At 43.0% G+C, this 23,905-nt stretch overlaps 1 protein-coding gene across 2 annotated transcripts in view; it reads left to right on the forward strand.

Moving 5' to 3' along the window:
- The first annotated feature begins 319 nt into the window (after window positions 1-319).
- The window catches only part of PPP1R14C (protein phosphatase 1 regulatory inhibitor subunit 14C), a 50,994-nt gene continuing 27,408 nt past the window's right edge, over window positions 320-23,905 (forward strand). The window contains exon 1 of one of the 2 annotated variants that reach the window (XM_042016882.1): window positions 320-744. In XM_042016882.1, coding sequence (XP_041872816.1) covers window positions 457-744 — 288 coding nt within the window. In that variant the 5' untranslated portion in view covers window positions 320-456. The remainder of the gene's footprint in view (window positions 745-23,905) is intronic. The other variant, XM_042016881.1, reaches the window with a different exon arrangement.

The raw sequence follows: 23,905 nt of genomic DNA on the forward strand, positions 1-23,905 counted from the left end.
AAAAAGATCCATAAACCACCCAGCGAGCGTACGCTCCCGGGGAGCGCCCTGCCGTGGGCACAGCCGCCCCGCCTCCGCCGAGGAGCAGCCGCCCGCACCTCGCCGGCCCCGGGGCGGCCCGGAGGCTCCGCCGCCGGCACCGCGGCTCTCTCGGGGTGCTCCACACTCCGCTACAAGCTGCTGGCACTGGGCACGCTATGCCGAGCCCAGCCGCTCCTCTCCGACCGTGCCGCGCTGTGCCGAGCAGAACCGAGCCGCACCGCCCCTCTTCTGTCCCCGCCCCAGCCGGTCCGGGCCCACCCCCCGGCGGCGGGGCCGCTGCGCCGCCGAGCCATGCGAGGCTTTAAGCGGCAGGTGCGGGGGAGTGGAGCACACGCGCAAGCGGCGGCTGCTGCGGCCCGGCGGTAGCGGCGGCGGGCGCCTTTCGGCTCGGCGGGAGCCGCGGCGGAGCGGAGCATGTCGGTGGCGACCGGGGGCAGCGAGGCGGCGGCGGCAGCAGCGGGCGGAGGCGGCGGGAACCGCGTTTTCTTCCAGAGCCCCCGCGGCGGCGGCGGGAGCGGCGGCTCCTCCGGCAGCTCCTCCCGGGAGGACTCGGTGTCGGCAGCGGCGGCCGTGGTGCAGGTCCAGCAGCGGCGCCACCAGCAGGGGAAAGTGACGGTGAAATACGATCGGAAGGAGCTGCGGAAGCGGCTGGTGCTAGAGGAGTGGATCGTGGAGCAGCTGGGGCAGCTCTACGGCTGCGAGGTGCGGGGCCGGGGTCGCGGGGTCCCCGGCGCGGTTGCCGTCGCCGCAGTCCCCTCGCCCGCCGCTGCCTCCCTCGCCCCCGGCATCCTCCTCCTGCCCCGAGTTGCCTTTCGGCGGTGGGCAGAGGAGCGCTGTCACCGCCACCTCCAAATGACATTCCCGGTCCGCCGCCCCCACCCTGCCGCTGCCCCGCGCCTCAGTGGTGTCCCGGGGCAGGGAATGGTGAAAGGTGCCCCCTGTCCCATAGAAAGGGGGTCCCCCGTACCCTCCCGAGGTGAATGGTAGGGGACCGCCCTTTGGGGACGGGCGGTGGCTGCCGCACGGCCGGGCACGGAAGGGTCCCTCTCCTTCGGGGGGGCCCCGGCGGCTGTGGCAGGTCGGGGGTGCCAGGAGGTTCACCCGCGGCGGTGTTGGCCGGGAGCCGCTGTCCCCGCAGCCTTCCAGGGCAGGGCGGACCGGGGCTCGGAGGTGCCTTCCACGGGCTGGGCGGGCGTCGGTCTCCGTTAGACGCGAGCTAGCCCAGCGCCGGGGAGCCCGGCAGAGCGGTGTGCTGGGCGCAGGGCGAGCAGGAGGAGGGAGCGGGACCTGCGCGGGGGCTGTGCGGAGGCGGCTGTTGTAGAGGAAAGGCTCCGGTGCGGGTACGGTCTCCTCTGGATCGTGGTTTTGCGTTACCCCGACCTACAGGAGCGGGGTAGATACTGGCCAGGAAATCTCAGTGAGCAATTCGGAGATCATGAGGACGAGAATCGAAAACGCTGGGGGTTTTATGTACCTGATTTGTGGGTATGAAACCTGTTTTGCTGTTACTCTGGGCAAGATCGAGTGTTGCCAGAATGAATTCTCTTTTGTAGAGGACAGATGAGCAGGAGGATGTTTCAAGATTGTTCAAAGGAATGGCAACTATTGCCTTCCTTGTGGAGATAATGATGTTGTAAGTAAAGGAAGTACCAGTACTTTGTTTTGTCAAAGCTTCATTAAAAATGTAGACCTTGTAATCCCCAGTGGATCGTATCTCCCTTCACCTCGGGTATTTACTCTTATAAAGGATCAAAACGTTAAGGCTAAACAGAGGTTCGCACATACATTTCCCATCAGTAGTCTACTTCACTTTTGTTAGAGACTTCTGAAGTGAGATTTGTTGAAGCCACATGTGAATTTTGCAGTTAGCATGTCCAGGAGCCAACATCTCACACCAGGGCTCCTGAGCATGCTGGAGCTAGGAAGACAAGAGCTTGACAGTCCTTGAGGTGTGGATGTCTTGAGTGGATGTGAAAATGTAAATTACCTGGATGGAATATCTAGCACACACATAATACAAATGTTTAAAGAAACTCCTTTAATCTCAAAAGTAGTTTATTGGCAAATTTGTTAGAATGCCACATAAAAAATGTGCACATGGTAAGTTAAACCTCCTTAACTGTTCACATCCATGAGCTGTGGGAATGAAAGATACAAATGGAAACTCTAGTTAAAAATAATAAAAATGAGCAGTTCTTAGTCTTTGTCTTGGTGTGACATGCGTCTCCAGTCTCATGACTTGTTTGGCCACATAGCCTGTAGGCTGTGAGGATTTTTCTCAGGTCGGAAGTGTTTACAGTTGTTTGCATGAACTGATGATTCTGTGTCCGTGCAAGCTGATAATGTAGTTAGTGGCTGGCCTGCTGGATCTGTCCTCTGGTTTGACTCTTGCCATTCAAAAGCACCAGGCCTGTTTGGGCTGTGTACTTTTGACATAGAGGTGTACTTGTTCTGTTCATAAGAAAGGATATGGTACATAGGACCAAAGCAAAGCCCAGTGGAATTGTTGCTGCTCTTCGCAGTATTCAAATCACAGGCTTGTTGGAGGAAAATCTTTCATTCTTTTCCTTATTATAGTTGTTGCTTTCAACTGAAGTAGAAGGAGGTCTCCATTAGGGTGGAGACGATATATTGCTGCATAAAACTTTTTTGATGATTTGGTTTCTGAGGTGACTTTTAGGGGGAAAAACGGTTTAACAAAACAGAACAAAATGTTTTCAGATTTGAAGGCCAAGGGCAAAATGTTTAAGTCATCTTCTGTTCTTCTTTGCTGTTATGCATGAACTCTATCCAGAGTCAGCACAGATGATGGAAGTGAAAAGGTCAAGCAATTAATACACTATCAGAATAAAGTTGAAGATGTATGATGAGTGTAGTGATTAAAGACAATAGCAATTTAATGCAAGATGCTTTGCTTGAATCTGCTTGAATTACTTCTAGGCTTAGAGATGTAGCTCTCAGGCTGAAATTTAATCACCTATGCAGACAGTTAATAACCCTGTCTGAGGGCAGGTTGGGAGGGGGTGGGGAATTGCTCACTTTAACTTCTGTGGAAGATACAGTAACTTCCCAATGCAATGACATTTAAGTTCTGGAATGATCTAAAATCTTCCAGGTTGTCAGAAATAGCCATTGAATTGTTAATCCTGGAAGAGCTAACCAATGTCAGTGTTTCATTGCTATTCTGATTCAGAGCTCTATTTCAAAGGAGCAGTGCACTTCATTTCTGGGAAGAGCAGAAATAAGTAGAGGGTACTTGCAGTGTGGTGCACTGAAAGTCTGTAAAAAGGCTTGCATGTTTCTTTGTGGGACTTAAATGTAGTGCCTGCTCACTGTTTTCCATTTAAATAATGTTTGCTATTATGCTGAGATTCATCAGTAAGTGGATACTTGCAGAAAGACTCCCTTTATTCAAAACTAAACATGTATTCATAGTCTCTCAAGTACTTGCAAGTTAAGTCAGCTATAAGCCTGTCTTGGCATGGTGACAAAGTTTAGGAGATGAGGTTGGGAAATAACGAGACAGGTTTGTTTGTGTTCTTTTTCTAGTGGATCTTGTCTTTACTGTACATTTTTAGTTTTAAAAATTGGATGCCAAGCAATATGATGGTTTTGGGAGTGTGGCTTAGAAGGAGCTGTTTGAGGCTATTTTTAATGCGGACCTCAGTTGTACGATACAGAGATTAGCTTTAGAAAGGTTACTTCCACATGATGCAGACTTTAGGGATAAAGGACCCTTTACCTGAATGGTATAAGTTACCAACATAGAAAACTTTAGTAGAACCAGAGAGACTTGAGCAGGATTTGTTTGGCACCAGAACCTGTCAGGTTAACGTACTCAGGTCAGGTGTGTCAGGTGAGTGTCAGTCTGGCTGTTTGCTTCTGGGACTGCTTCATTTAAAAAAAAAAAGTTTTATAACCTGTTTGTTCTGGTTTCTGTGAATGATGAAACTGAGGTTACAGTTGCAGGTTAGTATAGTGAAAATACAATGCCTTAATTGCAGGACTTGAACTGGCTTCTGTGTTGACCTTTACTAGGTATCTTGGTGTAGATACAAAAATGCTGCTAGCAAGGATTTTCTTGCTATTTTCTAAGTCCGTGAGAGACTTTTCTCTCTCACAGAAGAGGCAGCAGAGCTATGTAAACAACCAAACACCTGCAGCCTTGAAAAGTCTTGTTTATAATACAGTAGAAAAATATTTTGACAATGGATGTTTTAGGATTTTGGCCAATCACCTCAAAGGGTGGCTGATCCTTGTCCAATTAGACTATGAAGAAAAAAGTCTATAAAAGAGTTTGTAAAATAATTAAATAAATCAATCTTGCTGCACAATTCCTGCCTGCTGGATCTTCTCTCCTCCTCCCTACGGCTGCGGGACATGGTAATATACCCTAAGGTTGCAGTAATATCTTGTTTCTAAAAATAGTTTCTCCACAGATGCTTTGTGTTTTGGGCTAAGTCCATTATTGGTTAAGAACTGCAAAATAATGCTGCACAGAACACCTTACATCATCATTATTCATTCCCTAATGGTTTGCAACTTGTAGTTCAGCATGAAAGTGGTGACAGACCAGTTTTCCAGATGTATAATTTGTGTTGTGTGCACCTGCCAAACTTGTATATGAAAAAAGAGACCACTGGATTTGTCCCCAGAAACCATTCAGCTTTACAGGTGAATTCCTGTGCTCTGGGGTCCTGTCTATCTAGAATTATAGCATTTGCTATAAATGGCACACAGATTTTTGCACAATAATGAAGAAAGATTTTGCTTGTGCTATGGGTTTGTTGCTGAATATTTTTTAATGTAGAGATTTGCGTGTGCAAATCAAATGAGCCCCTAGACTTTGCACTCTGAAAGCTGAATATAAGACTTGCCTTCTGAGTTACTGCTGAGCTTAGCTAAGTAATCAACTATTTTATTAGAGTATGTCTACTGATGTATGGAAGTCAGTGCTTGGCAGAGGATATGATGTTGTTCTGGAAGTACCAGGATGTTATGTCCAAGCTTATTATTTTTCCATTCCAGGAATGGAAATACCCTGAGATTGTGTTTAAAATTTCACTGTACAATAAAATAAATTTGGAAGAGCTGCCCATAAAGGCTCTTCAGGCATTTCATTTCAGAGTACAAATCTATGCCAGACTGAGAATTGTTATGTGTAAGATTTTCTTACACATAACTTCTGGTACAGATACTGCAATGGCAAGAGTGGCATGAAGCTCTGAAACGGGTAATGGATTGGCAGTGCAGTATGGGGGGGGAGGGGAACAATTTAACTCAGTCCTGCATGGATCGAGAGCTCCCTTCTTCTGGTTGCTGAGTGACTGCAATTCTGGAGAACACCCTCTTTGTTGGTCTTCCTGAAGCTGCTGGGATATGCTAACATTTCAGTCCACACATTCTGTCTTTTCCAAAACAGCCTGGTCAGCATGCTGCTAAGGCTGCTTTGTGGTGATGTGGACCTGATGGTGTCATCAGGTACTACTTACGCCTCAGGCTCTAGTGATATAATGTTTGAAATTCATTATTCATTTCTCAGAAAGGCATTTGGTAAGAAAATCGACTCAATAAAACACTACAGAAACAAACTTTTGCCTATAGTCTCACTCTTTGAATAGACTTCTAACTTGGACTAAGATCTCAGAAATGGTAATTGCATGTAGATTCCTTTCTAAATGGATCAAAAGTGGAAAGAGGCTGAGAAGGATCTGAGAACTAGAGAGAGTGTCAGTCTTTTAAAAAGATGCAAGTCAGTAGGAAGTGTAATAAATTACTTTTTTCTTTGGAAGATTATTACAGTCTAGATGCATTGGAGTAAAGTACTTTGGGGTCCACCAAATTGCCTAGAAATTTATTTGGATTATTTCTTTTGGACAGCTATTACAGATATCTGCATGTTGTACAACACGAACTTTGGTGTGCTCTCTTGAGGGCAGCGATGTTGCTCAAGGTACTTTTGTCTATTGAAGAGTTGCTGTGATCAGAGACCTGTGAAGGACACAGGCCACACAGGTGTAGCAAAGGCTTATTCTATCATGCAGCAACCACAGAAAGGTATCTGAATCCCAAGAGCAGAAAATGGGAAGCCTAAAAGATGCATGTTGTTTTAAAACAAACCTTGTAAAATGCATGCAGTTCTTTTCAGAGGAGTGGGCTTAAGGACCTGTGAGGGTACCAAGCACCTGATGGTGATAAAGTCAGAGCCTTTTGTTTCTAAATGCACTTCTTAAAATCTCAGATTAAGTTCTAAAGATCCTACTCTAGTAGGAAATGTACCACTGTTCAGCTACTGAACTTTCCTTCTTTTTGCATGCAAACTGTGTACAGTGTGCAAAGGAATTCAAGAAGAGAGAAGTTCATCATGGTCAAGTGCAAGGTTCTGCACATGGGTTGAGGCAGTCCCAACCACAGATACAAGCAAGGCAGAGAATGGATTGAGAGCAACCCTGAGCAGGAGGCTTGGGGGTGTTGGTTGACAAGAACCTCAACATGATCTGGCAATGTGCACTTGCAGCCCTGAAAGCCACTGCATCCTGGGCCACATTAAAAGCAGTGTGGCCAGCAGGTCAAGGGAGGCAGTTCTTCCACATTTACTTCACTCTTGTGAGACCCTACCTGGAACTCTGGGGCCCCAGTATAAGAAGGACATGGACCTTTTGGAGTCCATGGAAGACTCCAGAGGGCCACAAAGATGATCAGAGAGCTGGAGCATCTCTCCTGTGAAGGCTGAGAGTTAGAATTGTTCAGCCTGGAGAAGAAAAGGCTTCGGGGGATCGTAGAGGGGGCCTACAAGAGAGCTGGAGAGGGGTATGTAGTGAAAAGACATGGGGAAATGGCCTTAAACTGGCAGGTTTAGATGAGGTATTAGGAAGAAATTCTTCACTGTGGGGGTGGTGAGGCACTAGAACAGGTTGCCCAGAGAAGTTGTGGACTTCCTATCCCTTGGAGTGTTCAAGTTGAAGTTGGATGTGGCTGGCCCAGTGGAAGATGTCCCTGCCCCCATGGCAGGGGGATTGGAACTAGATGAGCTTTAAGATTCCTTGCAACCCAAACCATTCTATGATTCAAAGAAAATTATTTTTCTAGTATTTGATCTTTGTTTAGTCTAGATGTCATTTCTGCACTGGTCATGGTTCATTGTTTTATCTGATTCAGCAGAAATATTCTTGACTTACAATTTAAAGCTTCAAAACACAGATTATCTTCCAGCAGCTATTCCATAGCAATTTTTTTTTTGTCCTTTCCCTTTCTGTTCAAGATTCAACTGGTCTCTTTGCTGAAGCAGTAGGTGTGGTTGTTTCATAAAAAGGTGAATAAATAACTGATTGCTTACATCACTTGAGATTTTATAATTGTACTTCTTATTAACAGTAGCTTACAATCTTCGTGGCTACAAAGACTCTTGTGCCTTTAGGGAAATTGTTTTATATAGAGCCGGTACTTGATTATCCAAGGTAAGACAAGAGAGGAGGAGGGGGTGGGAGAACATGGATACAATGGAAAAACTGTGGATAAAAAAATAAATGGTAAATTCTGCTACAAATCATGCAGTGAATGTACAGCTGAAGGGGAAAAGTGGGAACTGGTCATTAATCTACCCCTTTTTACCACTGAGGTTTATCACACAAATTCATTATATTGCTTTTGGACTTGAGTGTAGCTTGGATGTGTCTGTACTTGTAGTGCAATTAAACTACAACATGAATGATCCATCCACAGATAGCTGAGAGCAGGTTATGTTGTGCTTTGTTGAAGGTGCTGGGCTGACTTGAGCACTGTTGGTCCCTTGTAACCAACCCTGTGTTATGACAGAGTGGGATCTCTTTCCTTATTCCCAGAGCTTTGCATTAGCTGATCCAACCTGTGCTGTGGAAGCAAATGCCTGAAATAAAGATAACCCTGTTTAAATGAGGAAAATATCTGTTTCATGGAACACTTGACTTTTCTTATAAAGCATAGGGAATTTTTCTAAATAGGTCTTGTATCTAAATAAAAAGATGTGAAATTAAGTCTTACTTCAACTAGAACAAGTAGTGTGACAGTTTACTCTCATGACAGCCCTAAACTAATTCTCTTTTGATTCATGCCTTGCAAAGGCTGGCTGAACTCCTGGGTGCATTCTCACAAATCTCCCTGTAGGATGGTTATCAGCCACTTTAAAACACTGTTACGGGACTAAAACCCTATGTGTTTTGTAGACCATATTAGTGTACATAATGTGTACATACTTTACATAATATTCTGACAGTGCAGGAGATACCAATGGGGGGGAAAAAAGAAGATATCCCATCTCTAACCTGATTCAGTCTGAGTTACGGTCGCCTTGTCTCTTGTCACTACAGGTGATAAAGCAGCAGCAGCAATATCAATCCATTCTTCCAGCCTTGTGTCTTGCCTGCAGTATTTCTAATGCCAAGTTCTCATTTTTCCCTGCCTTACATCTAACTCCAGAAACTTCTATTTGACAGCACAAATTGAGTAGGTTAGAGGTGGCCATCCATCTTTGTCACTGCAACTTTTGGCTGCCTGTTGTAAAACATTAACAGTGTCTTTTGCTGTTCTCCCATGTGACATGTGGAATTATGGAAGTCAACATTTCTAGAACTTATTAATGCTGGAGAAGGGGTATAAAATCTTAATGGTATGCAGTCCATACAGCAGCAGTGTGACTGTATTTCAAAGGATAGAATAAATTCAGCCTGTTAAAGATCTTCTTGGAACAAGGAATTGTTTGGGCAGAGGTAAACACTGAAACAAATCAAATCTTCTTTGAAGTGATAAGTATTTAATTCTGAGGATCACATTTCATTAGCAGAACTGTTACCTCCCCTCCTCGTTCCACCACTCCCTCCCACTCTGGAAGCATGATATCTATTCTAGGAACCAGTTCAGCATGGCATCTTAAACTATTTTCAGGGAACACACAGATCGCAGCCCCAGAAGGCATCTTATATATTTTCAATCCATGTGATATTTATCAGTAGCGTAGATCTAGTGGATCTAAATATAGAGAAAAATCAGAACATGTTACTATAGGTCTTTAATAATTAGAATGCTTGTAGATAGTTAATTCAATGTAATACTGCTCAGCCTGTAAAGCAAAGGTAGTATAGAAGATAGCGTTAATTAAGAGGCCTAATGGTAAGTAAGTGAATGGCTAGTGTGGGCAATGGTGCTAGTCTAGAGGTGACACTTCCAGTGGTGACTCAAGAGTTCACCATTCTAAATATGCTGCCAACAAGAGGATCACACACTTCAGTCCTCTGTGTTGGACTTCATAAGTGCAAATGATGGCACAATCAGTGCCTAATGAAAATCCTCTTACCAGACTGTCTTAATAGGATTACTTTCCAGAACACAGAACTGGGAAGGCTCTCCTAGGTCACATGGTCTGCCTTCTTATATGCAGATAAACTCTTTGCATTTGATATAATTTTTTAATGGAGTAACTCAGTTATATGATGTTTCTTTTCACATTATTTCATGTATTTAAATATGACTTTTAAACCCTTTAGGCACTAGGATCTTTCCCATCCCTTCTATAAAATATAGAAAGACATAAACAAAAGACCAGTGCTTGCTTGGAATGAGCTTGCTTGGACTTTCACTCTGGGGTGAAGTTTAAACAGATTGTAAATGTGCTTTACTGCCTGTTCTTACTCTGGGCATCATCAGACTCAAGTGATGACCACAGCTGAGGGGCAGAAGTATTAAGATAGTGACTCTGCTATAGGTCACTTAATACCTTATAACAAAATGTGTCCTTTGAGTAGATGTCTGTAGACTCTGGGAGAAATATGCTTACTAATATTTCATGGAATTAATTTAACACTCCTTGGAAAATATATGTTAGCAGCTGAAAATCCTAAGTTATTTTAGCACTTGAATGATAACTTTTTTTTAAGTAGATATCTAAATTAACTCTAGCATGGCACAAGTGATTAGTTTTCCTTTAGGTGACTGGTATATAACATTTTGACACACTTACTTTAAACACAAAGAATGCCCTGAGCCTTTACTGTTGGTTTCTTTACATTTTAAAAGATACAAATGCACATAGTGCATTTTTTTTTTTTTTCAGAAAAGAAGTCCAGATGTTCTGGAGTAAATTATTGTGTCTTTTTGTTATGCTGGTAGTAAGCATGCCATTTTAGGCTTATGGTCAAATTTTGTATTCTTGTTTTAGGTGTGTTGAGGTAAAACTTCTTAGTCTTCTTTCTTAAAACATCAACAAAACTCCCTAGAATTTGGATTATGTTGATATTGAAAACTGAATCCTTTCTGAGTGCAGAAACTAGTGAGGAGAGGAGTGCTGGTGGTAACTAGCTCACTGGCAGCCAGAAACATTCCAGCTCTTACTTCAGCTGTTGCTGCAGTACTGCCTAGTCTGCTTAGCTAAAGATTTAATCAACTTGCTTATAGCTATCCAACTACTTTTTGTTTCTGAAACCCAAACTCTTAGGCAGAAGATGTGCTTTAGTGTCTTGAAGAAATTGTGATAACCAGAGAATTCATTTATATGAGGAAGCAAGGTATCAATCTTTCACTTTATAATCTGGAGACTTCTTGTCTCAGGCTGGGGGCAACAGAGGTCTCCAGGACTAGTTCTGTAAAAATCAACACCTAAACAACATTTCTGCCTTTTTTTTCCCCAGTATGTCTCCAAACACTTTTTCATCTTCATTTTTTTTTAAAGCTCTTACCAGATCTCACCTTAAAATATGTAATGACTACATTTGGTATTAGAATTGTTAGCTCTTACTCTTGGTTAGTAGTTTGCAGTACATTTAATGTAGCAAGTGGAAGGAGGCAGGACTTTTTGCTAAAATATTTTTCTGGGAATCTGACTGTGAGAAGAAGCACTGGAATCAAACAGGGGTCCTATACAGTCTTTAGCTCCCTTCTCTTTTTGTCATCCTTGGTGGGATAGTCACAGCAGGTTATCCCACCTCCTGGATCTGGAGTTGTTTGTGAATTCATTTTGAAGATCCCTCAGGCACTTTTCCATGTTTTGCAGTTTGGGGACTTGCCTGTGTAGCCAAGTGGTGTCTCTGGGGCCCTGGGGAAGAGGAGTGTCTGCTTTAAAGCATGTTAGAACTCCTGCTGATATTTCTTGACACCAGTGGACCAGAGCCAAAATGCGTTGACTGCCAGTCCCTGGCCTGCCTGCTGCTCCAAATGAGTATCTGGGGGGAGGGAGAGTCGTCTCTGTGTAGAGCACACTGCTATGCTCAGGCACCACTTGAAGGAATGACTTGTTACAAACCATGAGAAACTCTCTGTATCTCTTGCATACTAAATTTCTTCAAAAAGATTATGTTGCTTCTGGATTCTGCAGGATGCGAGCGCACTTGTTTTGATACCACTAAATAAACCATTTCCCCCCATGCCCCAGAATACAGACTTCTTGTCTGCCATGTTAACTCTTGAAGGAGCTAATGCTTCTGGCTAAAGAAGTATTAATGAATGAAAACTATCTTCTGTTCCAACCAATAACACTTTAATTGGCTGGTAAGACAAAAATGTGGTGAGAAGACTATGAGTGTGTCAGATGCTTGATGTACCCATACTGTATGACTTTTATCGCAGAAGTCAATTTACGCACAGCCTCTCAGTGTAAAGAAAATCAATACTGGAGACTAACAGATTGTTTTTACAGGGCTGCTGAAACTGAGATGAGGAGAGCCATTTAGAGGCCTCATTATATCACGTGCTCTTTCCTTGTGTTCTTTCAAACAATCTGATGGAGTAATTAATCCTTGAAGTGCCCCAAGAGACAAACCTACTTAATAGCACTGCTGTTTAGCCTAAATTCCCAGACTGCAAAGAACCTGGTGTTGATTCTGTTTGATCAAAATTTTTTCATGGAGTATATTCCTTAGGTCTTTTTCATCTTCTCTCTTAGAAAAAAGCAATCAATCTGTCAAGTTTGACCTAGTGTGGCATGGTCCTAGTCGTTATTGCATTCTCCCTGTAGGCAGAATTATGTACAAATTGCAGGGAAGCAGTCAGCTGGACCTGTATTGCTTGGAGATGGAGAGTGACCTGCTCTTGTGAATTAGGCAGAAGTTGGTAAGTCCTGTGACTACTATGTGGAAAGTCATTCCACTTGCATAATCATCAAAGTAGCAACATTTAAGCATGGTGGCTTAAGCTCTGTGCCTTTCAAGGGTGACTGTGTAACAGTGATTTGCTGTACAACATGTATTTGCTAATACCAAACTATTTCTGCTTCATGTGAAAGTGGATGATGACAAAAAACATGATGTGTCCTTCCTATCTGCTTTGGAGTGCTTTGTTTAACAGAAGGGACATCCAGGCATAGACTTAGCATGTCCTATTTTTATATTGAGAACACAAGGGATTTGTTTTGGAGACAGCACTTGATTTTCAACAAATATCTTGTTGAAATGGAATCCATGTTATGAGTATGGTTAGGAAGTGCTGAATGCTTCTCTTCCTCTGCTCGGTATAGTCTGTGATCAATGCCTCTTCTTCATTTAGCAATTTCACACTCTAGTGATTCCTTTAGACTTCTGTAGAGATGCACAAATTAGACAACAATTCCTTAACCAGCATGCTCTGGATATATTTGGATAAGTTGAAGTTGTTTTGACAGTTCAGTTATGAAAACAGTGAAACAGTGGTGTTAGTACTGAAGAAGATTAAATGAAGTCTGTAACTGGGTATCAGTTTCTTCTCTATGCTTACTAGTGACACTGCAGCTGAAGAGTGCAAGGTTCTTTGTCTGCATAATGAGAAGAGATATAAATTTTTAAAAAAATAATGTTATGGAAAAATGGAATGCCTGGTATTTTGGTATACCAAAATCTTTTTCCTGTAATCACATCATCTTGCCAATGGATTTTTTTCTGTGTTGTGCTAAAGATGATAGAGCTGCACCCATGGTAGCAGGAGATTGATTATTGAAGTTATGGGCACAATGAGGTGCAGGGTTCTCAAAATTAGAATCTTGCAGCATTTGCCCTTGTATTTTGTATGACGCTTGTTTTTCATCATTTAGAAGCAATGGCATGAATCCCAGAGAACTGCTCTACCTTGTGTCTTGCCTACACCCCCACCTGCTGGCTATATCCCCGCTTTCACTGTCCCTGGCTCTAGGGTAATTTATCCTCTTAGGATGCATTACCAGAAGGACACGTCTCCTGCCTTGAGAACTGCTTCGAAATGTAAGTGCTTGACAAGTTGGAGTGGTTGGTAACTCTTTTGGAAACCCTTGTCCTAGCAAGTCATAGCTGTCCTAGCTGTCATAAAAACTGTGCCTTTGCCTAGTGGAGAGAAAATGCACCTCTCCTCTAGAGCTTGCTTCTGCCTGTCTCTGCAATAGCCAGTAGAAGGATATCCACTGCCTCTGAACCAATGGGAAGGGCTGGGTTATCAGGGCCAGGTGGGAAGAGATTGGAGAAGAAAGTGGAAAGTTGTGTGGACCTGGAGAGGTAGAACTAAGGTAGACATGGCAGTATGCATGTAGAAAGTGTATGGTAGGCTGCCTGCCTTGTCTCCATGTTTTTCCAGGTGATTTCTTTCACTAGTGTGTACTTCAGATCCACGTGTGTGGGTGTATGTCTCCTTGCCCAAATTCTGCTGGCTTGGTTGTGCCAATTGGATAAATATAAGTAATTTTTCTTCTGCCTTGCTTTATTCCTGTGCCCTCCAGTCCCTGATCAAACTTGTCCCCTCTGTCTTTCTCTACTAAAGACTCAGAAATATTCACAGTAGTGAAAGAAAGAACTTCAGAAGTCAGGGGTTGTAGGGACAAATGAGATTGATAGTAGTTTGCTATAAGTTTGCTTCTCTTGCTCTAGATGTTGCTCTTTGGACAAGTAGGAGCTGGAATTTTGTGGTTTAGGAAGACTTGTTTGAATAATGTTTAAAGCAACGCCAGTATTGGAGAGTCCAGTGGAGGTGGATTAGAGGGAGAAGTAATATGATCGTTATCAACAACTGGTATTTTTGCAATTAGTGAGGATATCTGTACATTTAACTCTGAAGACACATGATGTACTGAAATGCTTCTAAAGCATTTGTCCATTGTTTTTTGTAACTTGTACATCAGATCTGGGCAAGTGTCTTCAGATACACTTGTACTGTCACCCTTTCACTCCAAGCCTATCACCAGTAGGTGAAATGGTCTTTGTAGATGGTTTTTCCTTGGACTTTTCTGGGATAATAGGTGTTCAGTAAGATAAGTTGTTCATGGCCATAAGGACATTCTTATGGAACAGGAACTACAGGTCCAAATGTCTGAGGTACAGGCTACAGCAAAAATTAAATAATAGATGGGTTTGAATTTATGTTCTGCACTGTGTGCCTCTTAAAGGCATGTTGTGGGGCAAATTTTAATAGAGGTGATTTTCCACTCACCAAGCTCAGCTAAACACTTAATTTTAGTACTCCACCTCTGGTACAGATGGTTGGTGTTAGAAAATTGCAGTCTTCCACCATTACTGTTGAAGTGAACTGTTCACCCTGTCACATTATGGCATCTGCTTTTATTACAGAATATCACTATTTTCTCATCCTTTTGACTTTTAAAAAAAAATTTTACAAAAAAGCAAAACCTGAATTATCCATGCAATTATTTCCATAGCACTGAACAGGAGAATTAGGGATGTACTTTGGAAGCACTGTAACAGACTGGCTGGCAATGCCTTGAAAAAGCATATTTCTTCCCTTTTCATTTTCACAGCTGCAGTGTTAAGCATAAAAGCAGTGAAGTTAGAGTATGTCTGACTCTGTCCTCCCACAGTGGCTTGTTTTTCATGTTGTATGATTGTTACTTTTAGGAGTCATCCATGTTTATGCAGGTTTTGTTTTTGTTTTTGATTTTCAAATGGTCAGCTAGCAAATCAACATGACAAAAGTTGCATGAAAGCCTAGCCTGGGAATTTCTTGTCCCAGAAGACAAAATACATTGACATATATAGACAAGGCAAATGCAGGGAAGCCATCTGTGCGTTAGCAAAGACTGACTTGCAGGGTAGCTGTGCACAGAGCAGTTGGCTTTCAGCTCTGCTGCTGTAGTTGAGGAATCTTTGCTTGCTGTAGGCTAAGAAGGGGAAGAGTAATAGCAAGTGGAGGTTGTGTGTTACTGGAGAGGTATTAATATATGCAAAGATATTCTTGTTTGGCATTACTCTGACATTGTGTTGGTGATACTGCAGGAAATGAGACACGGAGTGGAAGCTGGAAGAAAAGGAGTGTGACTTCTTGTCTCCTCTTCTGATATACAAATTCTCCCCTCTCAAATCTTCTAATGCTCAGTGTAGAGCAGCAGTGATGCTGGAGCTGACTTCTGATAAAAATGTGGCTGCATAGTAGTACTGCTGGTGAGGTTCTTTGGCAGTGAGGGAACAAAAACCTGGGCACCCTTGAGAAAGGAGGATGGTTGTGGAATCAAATAATTGTTTAGGTTGGAAAAGATCTTTAAGATCATTAAGTCCTAAAATTAACCTAGCACTGGCAAGTCTGCCACTAAACCATGTCCCTAAGTGCCACATCTACATGTCTTTTAAATACCTCCAGGTATAGCGACTCAACCTGTCACAGCCTGTTTCAATGAATGACAATCCTTTTCATGAAGAATTTTTTTCTAATATCCAATCTAAACCTTCTCTGGCATAACTTGAGGCTGTTTGCTCTTGCCCAGTCAGTTGTTACTTGGGAAAAGAGACCAATACTTCCTTTCAGGTACTTGTAAGGAGCAATAAGGTCTCCCTGAATCTCCTTTTCTCCAGGCTAAACAAGCCCAGTTCTCTCAGCTACTCCTTTTAAGATTTGTGCTCTCAACCCTTCATCGGCTCTGCTGCCCTTCTCTGGACATGCTCTAGCACCTCAATGTCTTGTAGTGAGAGGCCCAAAACTGAACATAGGGTTTGAAGTGTGGCATCTCCAGAGCTCAGTCCAAGGGCATGGTCTCTTCCCTTGTACCACTGGCCATAATGTTTCTGCTACAGGCCAAGATGCCACTGGCCTTCTTGGCCACCTGGGCACAGCTGGCTTGTGTTCAGCTGCTGTTGACCAGCACCCCCAGGTCATTTTTTAATGGGCAGCTTTCCAGCCACTCTTCCACAAGCCTGGAGCACTGCATGGGACTGTTGTGACCCAAGTGCAGGGCACAGTACTTAGCGCTATTGAACCTCAGCCCAGCAATGCAGCCTGCCCAGATCCCTTCACATAGCCTTCCTACCCCCGGCAGATCAACAGTCCTTCCCAGTTTAGTGTCATCTGTGACCTGACTGAAGGTCCACTTAATCCCCTCATCCAGATCCTCAGTAAAGATATTAAACAGGACTGGTCCCAATACTGGGCCCTGAGGGACACTACTTGTGACTGGCCAATGGTCAACAGCAGTGGTAGCCCTATGTCTGGCTCCCTGGTGCTGGGCAGGAGATGTTCCTTGCATGAGCTCGGCTGGGGATACCTCTGCCAAAAATGACTGCAAAAATGGTATTTGGTGGAAGATCTGCTTATTTGCTGGAAGACCTGCTCTTCATTGTTGGTTTATGCAGTGGTCTGGCAGCGCTGTGCGAGGCTCACTGCAGTGTGCAGCCCTGGGCCTTGCTGCAGGTCACCCAGCACGCTCGTGCCACACCTGTTCCGTGGGAGCTGCCCGGGCAGGGAATGGCAGCCAGGGCCCGTTCCACCCCCAGCCAGGAGCAGGCAGCCAGGGGCACTAGGGCAGCCCCAGCCCTGGGCGTTTCCCTGTGGCTGAGCCACGGGCAGGCTGGGATGTGGGTACAGCTCAACAAGGCCTGTGGCTGGGCAGGGCTGTGGGGAGCTGGCCCTGCTGGGACGCGGCTGGGGCAGGGGCTCATGGCCCCAGGAGCTGACACGAGCAGCCATGTGGATGGCCCTGTGGCCCGGGCACTCAAGTGAGTTTGGCTTCTTGCTCTGGCTTGCCTGTGAGCGGAGCCTGCTTTAGGATACATTCTTATACAAGCCTTTGGGCCTGTGTGTTTCTTAAGGCTGTTGGGGGCAAACGGGGGAAGCTTGTCCTTGAAGGCAGAGCTCCAGGTCTGGATCATAGACTGTAATGCAGGGCTGTGGGTTATGTTAACATGTGTGTCATGTTAACATGTGTGTCATGACTGGGCATTTGAAGATGTTGGTGCAGACCCAGCTTTGTTATCATAACCAAAGTGGTCATATGGACCTTGATGAGAAGGTGTGTGTTGCACCATTGATTTAGTTTTTATGTAAAGACTTGTTTTTTGAAGTGCCTTTGTTCAGCCATGAAATCCATTTAAATGTCAACTTCTGAAACCATGTTTCTTATTTTAATTTCTTCACATCACAACAGTTTGATATGTTGAAAGATTTTGCTTGCTACAGAGTCTTTGTTGCTGAGGCTGATATAGCTGTAAAAGGCAGAGCAGGAGACAGGAAGGGAGAAGAGAGGCAGGCTAAGCCCAGAGTCTGTCAATGCTGTTTGGGGGCCCTGCAGTCCTGTTGGGGACTGGGGGCTGGCTGGAGGTGTTAAAAGGAGAAGAGAGGGTAAGGGCATGAGTACTCTATCTGATCCACTATTCCTCCAGAAGCTGGGCAGGCAATCTCCTCCCATCACTGTGTCATGCAAGTGCAGTGGTAGGTAACACAGGATTAAAGGAAGTACAGGAGCTGATGACTTTTCTGGTTGTATCTTCATAACATACATGACCTGCAAAGATATCGGCAAAGATTCCTGTAGGTAGGACAAAAAGGATTAAACTCGCTGGATAATAGTTTCTTTGCAGCAATGTAAGCTGCTCTTGACTGCGGCTGTGATAATGGTACCTTAAAGAAAACTATCAGCAGGCTAATGGCATCTTTGAAAACAAAAACTTACCCTGCTTCATCCTATTCATATCCAAAGAGATGAACATTTCCAATCCTAATGATCCATTTAACTGCCAGGATTAAATACATCTCAAGAAAAATTATATGCAATTAAAAAGGAAGAAGCCTGTTAATGTAACATTGAAGCTGTGCGATTGAGGACAGTCAAGCAGCGGGAAGACAGATCTTTAAAACTGAGATTAGTTTTCATTTGACTCTTAGAGAATTTTATTCTTCCTGTTTCCCAGAAACATATTTACATTGCTTTAATTCTGAAGCACACTCTGTAGTGCTCAAAGGTTAATGAACAAAGCTTCAGCACTAAGGGCTAGCTAAGTATTTCCTCCATGTTAGAGGTGGAAACAATCTCTTTATGACTTGCCCGGTGTCACACACATACTTGATGGTAAGATCCTACTGTAAGGTTGTTGGAATGATTCATCTGTTTAAGCTGTATTTAATTGTAGGACCACCTCCATTTACTATTTGTAATTCCTGTTTCCTAAGTGTGGAGTTCTTCACTCTCTTCAGAAATGAACTTCCTTGTGAATTGCAAACTTCTGCAAGGTAGCCGTCTTGTAGTGTACAAATGAATTTGTTGTTCAGCTGGCATGTTTCTTCTGTGTGCAAGACAGCCTTGCATGTAAAACACAGCCAGATGCAGAGCGGGGGCACTGACCTGGGCTCCTGGACCCAGTGCACTCGTAAGCAGCATGGATCACTGTGTACTTAGGCACTTCAGTCCCATATGCCTGTTGCTAGGACTGCCAGTGTCTTATTCCCATGGGGTTTTTTTCTGCATTAAACTGAGCTGCTTTTTATTTCCCAGGGAATTGTGGGAACTTGTCTGTTCTTGGGGCATGTTTTGAGGGGGAAGGGAAGAAGATACTGTGGGAAAGCATCAAATAACTGTATTTGCTTTAGGGCTGAAATCAAAGGGCTATAATCATCAAAAGGTGGAAGAGAACCAGCCCACAAGAAAACATCAGTGGGGGTTTTGCCTGTAGCTCCAAATAGGCCAGGGTGGCTGGGAGTGGAGCACTGAATGCAAGGTGGATGGACTACTTAATGTGAGTGAGTTGGGAGTTCGTTTGGCACAATGCATGAGTAAAGGCCAGAGCTGAGTTGCTATAAAACAAAATGTTACAAGAAGGCCGGAGTAGTTTCCTATGAATAAAAAAGGAGACAGGTACCGTTGCCTTGGCTTCTGGGGCAGCATGAAGATGCTTTGATGTAAAACTTTGGCCCAGTGCTCAGAACAACTCTTCTCACCTAAGCCAGATAGAATGTATAGATAACATAAGCCACCAAGCTGCTCTTACCAAGAGATTGGTAATTTTTAACTGCAGCTTGTTTCTCTGTACATTTGGAATCTTGTAGATTAGAAGCTCAACCAGCTATTATTTCTCCTTTGGCTCTATCTGAAGTATTTCAAGGCTTCACATGAATATTCCCTATTTGAGTGCATACATGGATTTTCAGTTATAACAAGTATTTTTTTTCTTTGTTTATACTTTGTTAAGAAAAACAATATGAAGGAACTCAAAAATTAACCTGCATTCCTTAGTGTATTTTCATGAGTAGTTACCCAGATCTGCATCAGAAACCACAGTAGGAAATGAGTTCTGGTCTGTGTAGAAACAAGGTGAAACTGATGTCCTAATTTTTGTAATTAACTACATAATTGTTTAATCCCTTTGGAAAATGGTAGTATAAATTCGTGCACTTTGGTTTTGAATATTTTTGTTTTACAAAGTATCTTATGACTTGGCTTGTCTGTATTCAGTGGTAGATGCCAAAGGCGTTATATGAACCATCTTCAGCATTTTTAAAGTGGAATAAATATAGAAGTACTCTTGGCACAGCTATCTCCTACTTGCAGCTGAAGGTAATGCGGATTTTAAACAAAGGGATATTGGGTATGTTTGATTTCAGTGAGTGGTAATGATTCTGCTACCTTCTTTTAACTCTGTATTCCATAGGCCAGCTGGAAAGCTTGTGTTAGGCTCTTTCTTGGTCACAAAATGCTACCTGAGTGCCTGAATTTTGCTGTGCTGAAATGACCAGGCAGGGACTGATACGCCCATTCCATATTCAGTGGATTTTATCCTGTGAACTCTTGTTATGGAAGGTAGTTCTGCTTATTATGAATGTAGGATTTATTAGTGTCCTACACATTTCTGTGTTTGGCACCGTGTGTGCAGAACTGAACCATTTGTGCTTTTTCTAAGCTACCTGCCTGTGGGAGGAATATAGGTACAGTGTCCTTTAAACATATCTTCTACAAGCTGCAAAGATGCGTTTGAGTGGGTTGCTCCATCTTCTGTCTCCCAAACCATCTGGGTTTGGAAGAATTTGAGAAGGATTAAAAGTAGATATTTGTCAGCTTTGGGCAGTAATGAGAAAGTGGGGTCCTCAAACAGTGTCCAAATGTAGTTTCTTTAGAAACATCTCAACCTTTTTATTCTACTTTATTTTCAGAAAACAGTTCTCAGTTCCCCAATCCTGTATGCTGGCTTTGAGCCAGCAGATAGAGACCTCATGAATGGCCCAAGCTTTCTAAGCCCTCCACCAGAGGAGTCAGACATTTCCTAAGCTGTTGCTTTGACAGTGAAGTTCGGTAAACGGGGGCACGCAGGGGTGGAAAGTATGTTTGCTGCACTGGAGGAATTTCTGATGTTTAGGCATGCTTGTTGTGGAGACATTTGAAGGTGGTGAGGTGAACTTTAAACTCTGCTTGCATTGGCCATTTGAATGATTAAGAAGACTGGCACCAAGTGAAGGTCAGTGGGAAGGAGCTGATGATACCACTTTGTGCTGACTGGTAGGACCCTGTGCCAGCCAGTGCCTTTCCTGAGCTAGGTTTCAAATGCTTTGATTTGGTTTGCTGAAGCAAGGCTTGCCTGTGGAGGTTGCATATGTGTGCCACCCAACTCTGCTTAGCTGGAGCAAAAAGTCTATCCAGGAGCTTGGATTCAGGCCAGTTACTGCATGAGAAAAATTCTTATTCTCCTCTTGTATTTTCACATGCTCACTCAGCCTGACCAGCTCTTGGAAAAGCACTGGTGTTTCTTTAGCATTTGGGGATGTCAGTCGACTCATCCAAACTTATAATTTGAAGCTGGGTATTCTATTATTAGCTGTAGCCTGAAGTGATTTTCAGAATCCACCTGTCATTTTGATTATGCTTACTCTTTATTTGTTTTGTTTTCTTGTTCATTGATAAGAGAAAATATTAAAGAAATGTGCATCCCTTGCAGCTTGTGGCTAATGTGGTATGCTAGCATGTTTTAGAATGCCTAAAGAGAGTTTTAAAGGAATCTGGTAATGGAGGTTGGACAAAGAGCGATTGCATGCAACCACGACTATGCATGGGAGTCCTCTACAGCTCAGGCTTTTGATTTGAGGTGAGGCAAAAGAGGGTTTGGGGCTACCTGAACACTGATTTACCACTACAAGTTTTAAACAAGTCCTCTTCCATTGCAGAAAGTCTTCTGAACTGGTGCTACAAGGTACTTAAAAGCTGAGCCAGAGCACTTTTTTTTTTTTTTATGGACATAAACACTTTTTTCCAAGCTCAGGACAGCTTGTGGAACATCATTCAAATACAAATCCCGAAAGCTGCTTCTCTGGCTTATACAAATTTGGATTGTAACTAGATCAGGATTGGCTGCGTTTTAAAGGCATTAAGTTTATTTATTTCCATTATTAAGCTAAAATGACAAGCTAAAAGTGTTTGGCAGAAAAATTTGTCTCTGTGTGTCTTCCCATGCTAGCTCTTCTCACCCTAGCTTGAAATTGGCCAGAGAGATAATGATATCCTAACATGATGATAACTGTAGAATTAAGCTGCCTATTTTCACAAAACTTACACACCCTCTAGGTATCTTCACTGTGGGGAAGAACTTCATCCTTTATTAGATGGCAGTGAATCCACACAGGTAAGTTGTTATAGCTTATATATTCTTGAAAAGGAAAAGGCTTTATTGGGGCACCTGAGAATCAAGACACGAATTACAGGAAACCCACACTTCCATAGCACTGGTGCTTCCCAATCCATGTCATTGTTTCTGCTCCGTGTAAGAACAGACATGAGGAATGCAAACACAAATATGATACACAGCCTTCTTTTGAGTAGCTCCTTTGTTGGATACTGAGAGACTACTCATAGCAGGTTTGTTTGTTTGTTTTTTGTTTTGTTTTGGGGGGGGGGTTGGTGTTTTTTGTTTGTTTATGTTTTTTGGTTGGGTTTTTTTTGTTTGCTTGTTTATGGAAAACAGTATTCACTTTAAAGTGGATGCTTTATTAAAGAAAATCACCTGCTAGCAACAAGTCACACACTGATGTGAAACATTGTCAAGCTACCAGTGGATCAATCAACCCCTGGATCTACTTTGTTGAGGTGCCATTTCATTGGTCTTTTGTGTGCCACAGTGTAAAAAAAGCAAACCACAAACAAACAAAAGAACAAAAATGATTATCCAAAGATACACCACCTCACTTCTCCAAACCCCAGTGATCCCGGGTGGTATGCTGGGAGCTAGGTGAACTCTTGTTTTGTCCACAAGAAATCTTGTGGAAGTCAGCTGTTTTGGGATGCACTGGGTGTAGTTTGTGCTGAAAACTACTTTGACAACTGAAATCTTTTAAAGTGGAAAACAACAGAAACATGAGACAGGAGCAGCATGGAGCTTCCTCTCTTATCTTTTTTTCCCAGGGAGGGAAAGGGAGTGCCTGACTTTGATCTTATTACCTTCTTTCCACCTGATTCTGCGTGCGTGTTCATGCAGTTTCATGTCTGGAGATTTGATTATCATTTCTGGTGTTCCTGAAATATCTCCCATTTGAGAAAATCTGTAGGTGGAGATAGAAAAGCGTGTGAGAATCTGGAGGAGCAAAGATTATAGGAGTCTTCCTTATTAACATGTTTGTGTCGTAGCTGGTCCCTACAAGGGCTTCAAACCTTAAGACTTTGTATATTTGTAAAAAAAGTAGCCAGTTAAAAATAACTTTATTGTTTGTTTAACAGAGTATTACACTTTGAATTCAAAGTTCCTTTGAACTGGCTATTCTGTATTAAACATAGACTAGCACACAACTGGTACTTTAAAAATGCATGGGAGTGCTTCTGGATTCCTTTTGATGGCAGCAGTTCTGTAACCATGACTGTAAGGTCAGACTCAATGTTTGCAGAAAGCATGCGATTGCTTATGGCTATCCTTTTGTCCCTAGAGTGGAAATAGGCTGTTGCAGGTATTTGGTTTATATGCAGGTGTTTTGTAGGCATGGGCCATATGAGAAGGAGCTCTATTGAAGGACTTTGTTTTGGATTCCTTGGAATTAGTTCCTCAGCTATGCCCTGTAGGGTAATGATGTTATGTTTCTTATATGTCTTTCACTGCCACTTGAAATTCTGGATTTCTGACTATATGCTAAGTGCAGTGTCAGTGAGAACACTGCTGTCCTTTACACCTGCCTTTTTGTTTTAAGTTGCAGTGTTTAACTGCTTGAAGTTTTCTTCTCCTGCGTTTCCAATCCTAGCTTTTATTTCAAAGGTGGAGTAACGTGAAAAGAATGCAAAATAGTTAGCTCTTTGTCTAAGATGTACCAGTGATAAAAAGCTGAACTATGTTTAAAAACTGGAGCAGAAAGGATGCTCAGATTGTATTGGTTCCTTTTCTTGGTATCTGGAAGCAGAAAATAATTTTCTACAGAAAAGACTGCTACGCTGTATTGAGTAAATTAATTATTTAAAGTCTGTCCAAGTTAAATGTTTGAGTTGAGAAAGGTTAGGGTTGTGGGTTTTTTTGTCACTGAAATTAAGATTTTTTTAAGGTGGTAGTGCCCATCTTTAGAACTTTTGACGTGATAGTAAAATAATTAGTCTTAAAATACAGTGTAACAGATGGAAAAATTAAATTACATTAGTTGTGATTTGTAATACGTGTCTTTTGGTCAAGCATTATGAGCAACACAGACAGCCTTTAATCAGACAGTCTGTCCTTAGTCCCATGTCCTGACC

Source organism: Corvus kubaryi, unplaced genomic scaffold (assembly GCF_017639235.1).
Source record: "Corvus kubaryi isolate FWS band 111438036 unplaced genomic scaffold, C.kubaryi_AGA036_p1.0 split3-73, whole genome shotgun sequence".
NCBI lineage: Eukaryota > Metazoa > Chordata > Aves > Passeriformes > Corvidae > Corvus > Corvus kubaryi.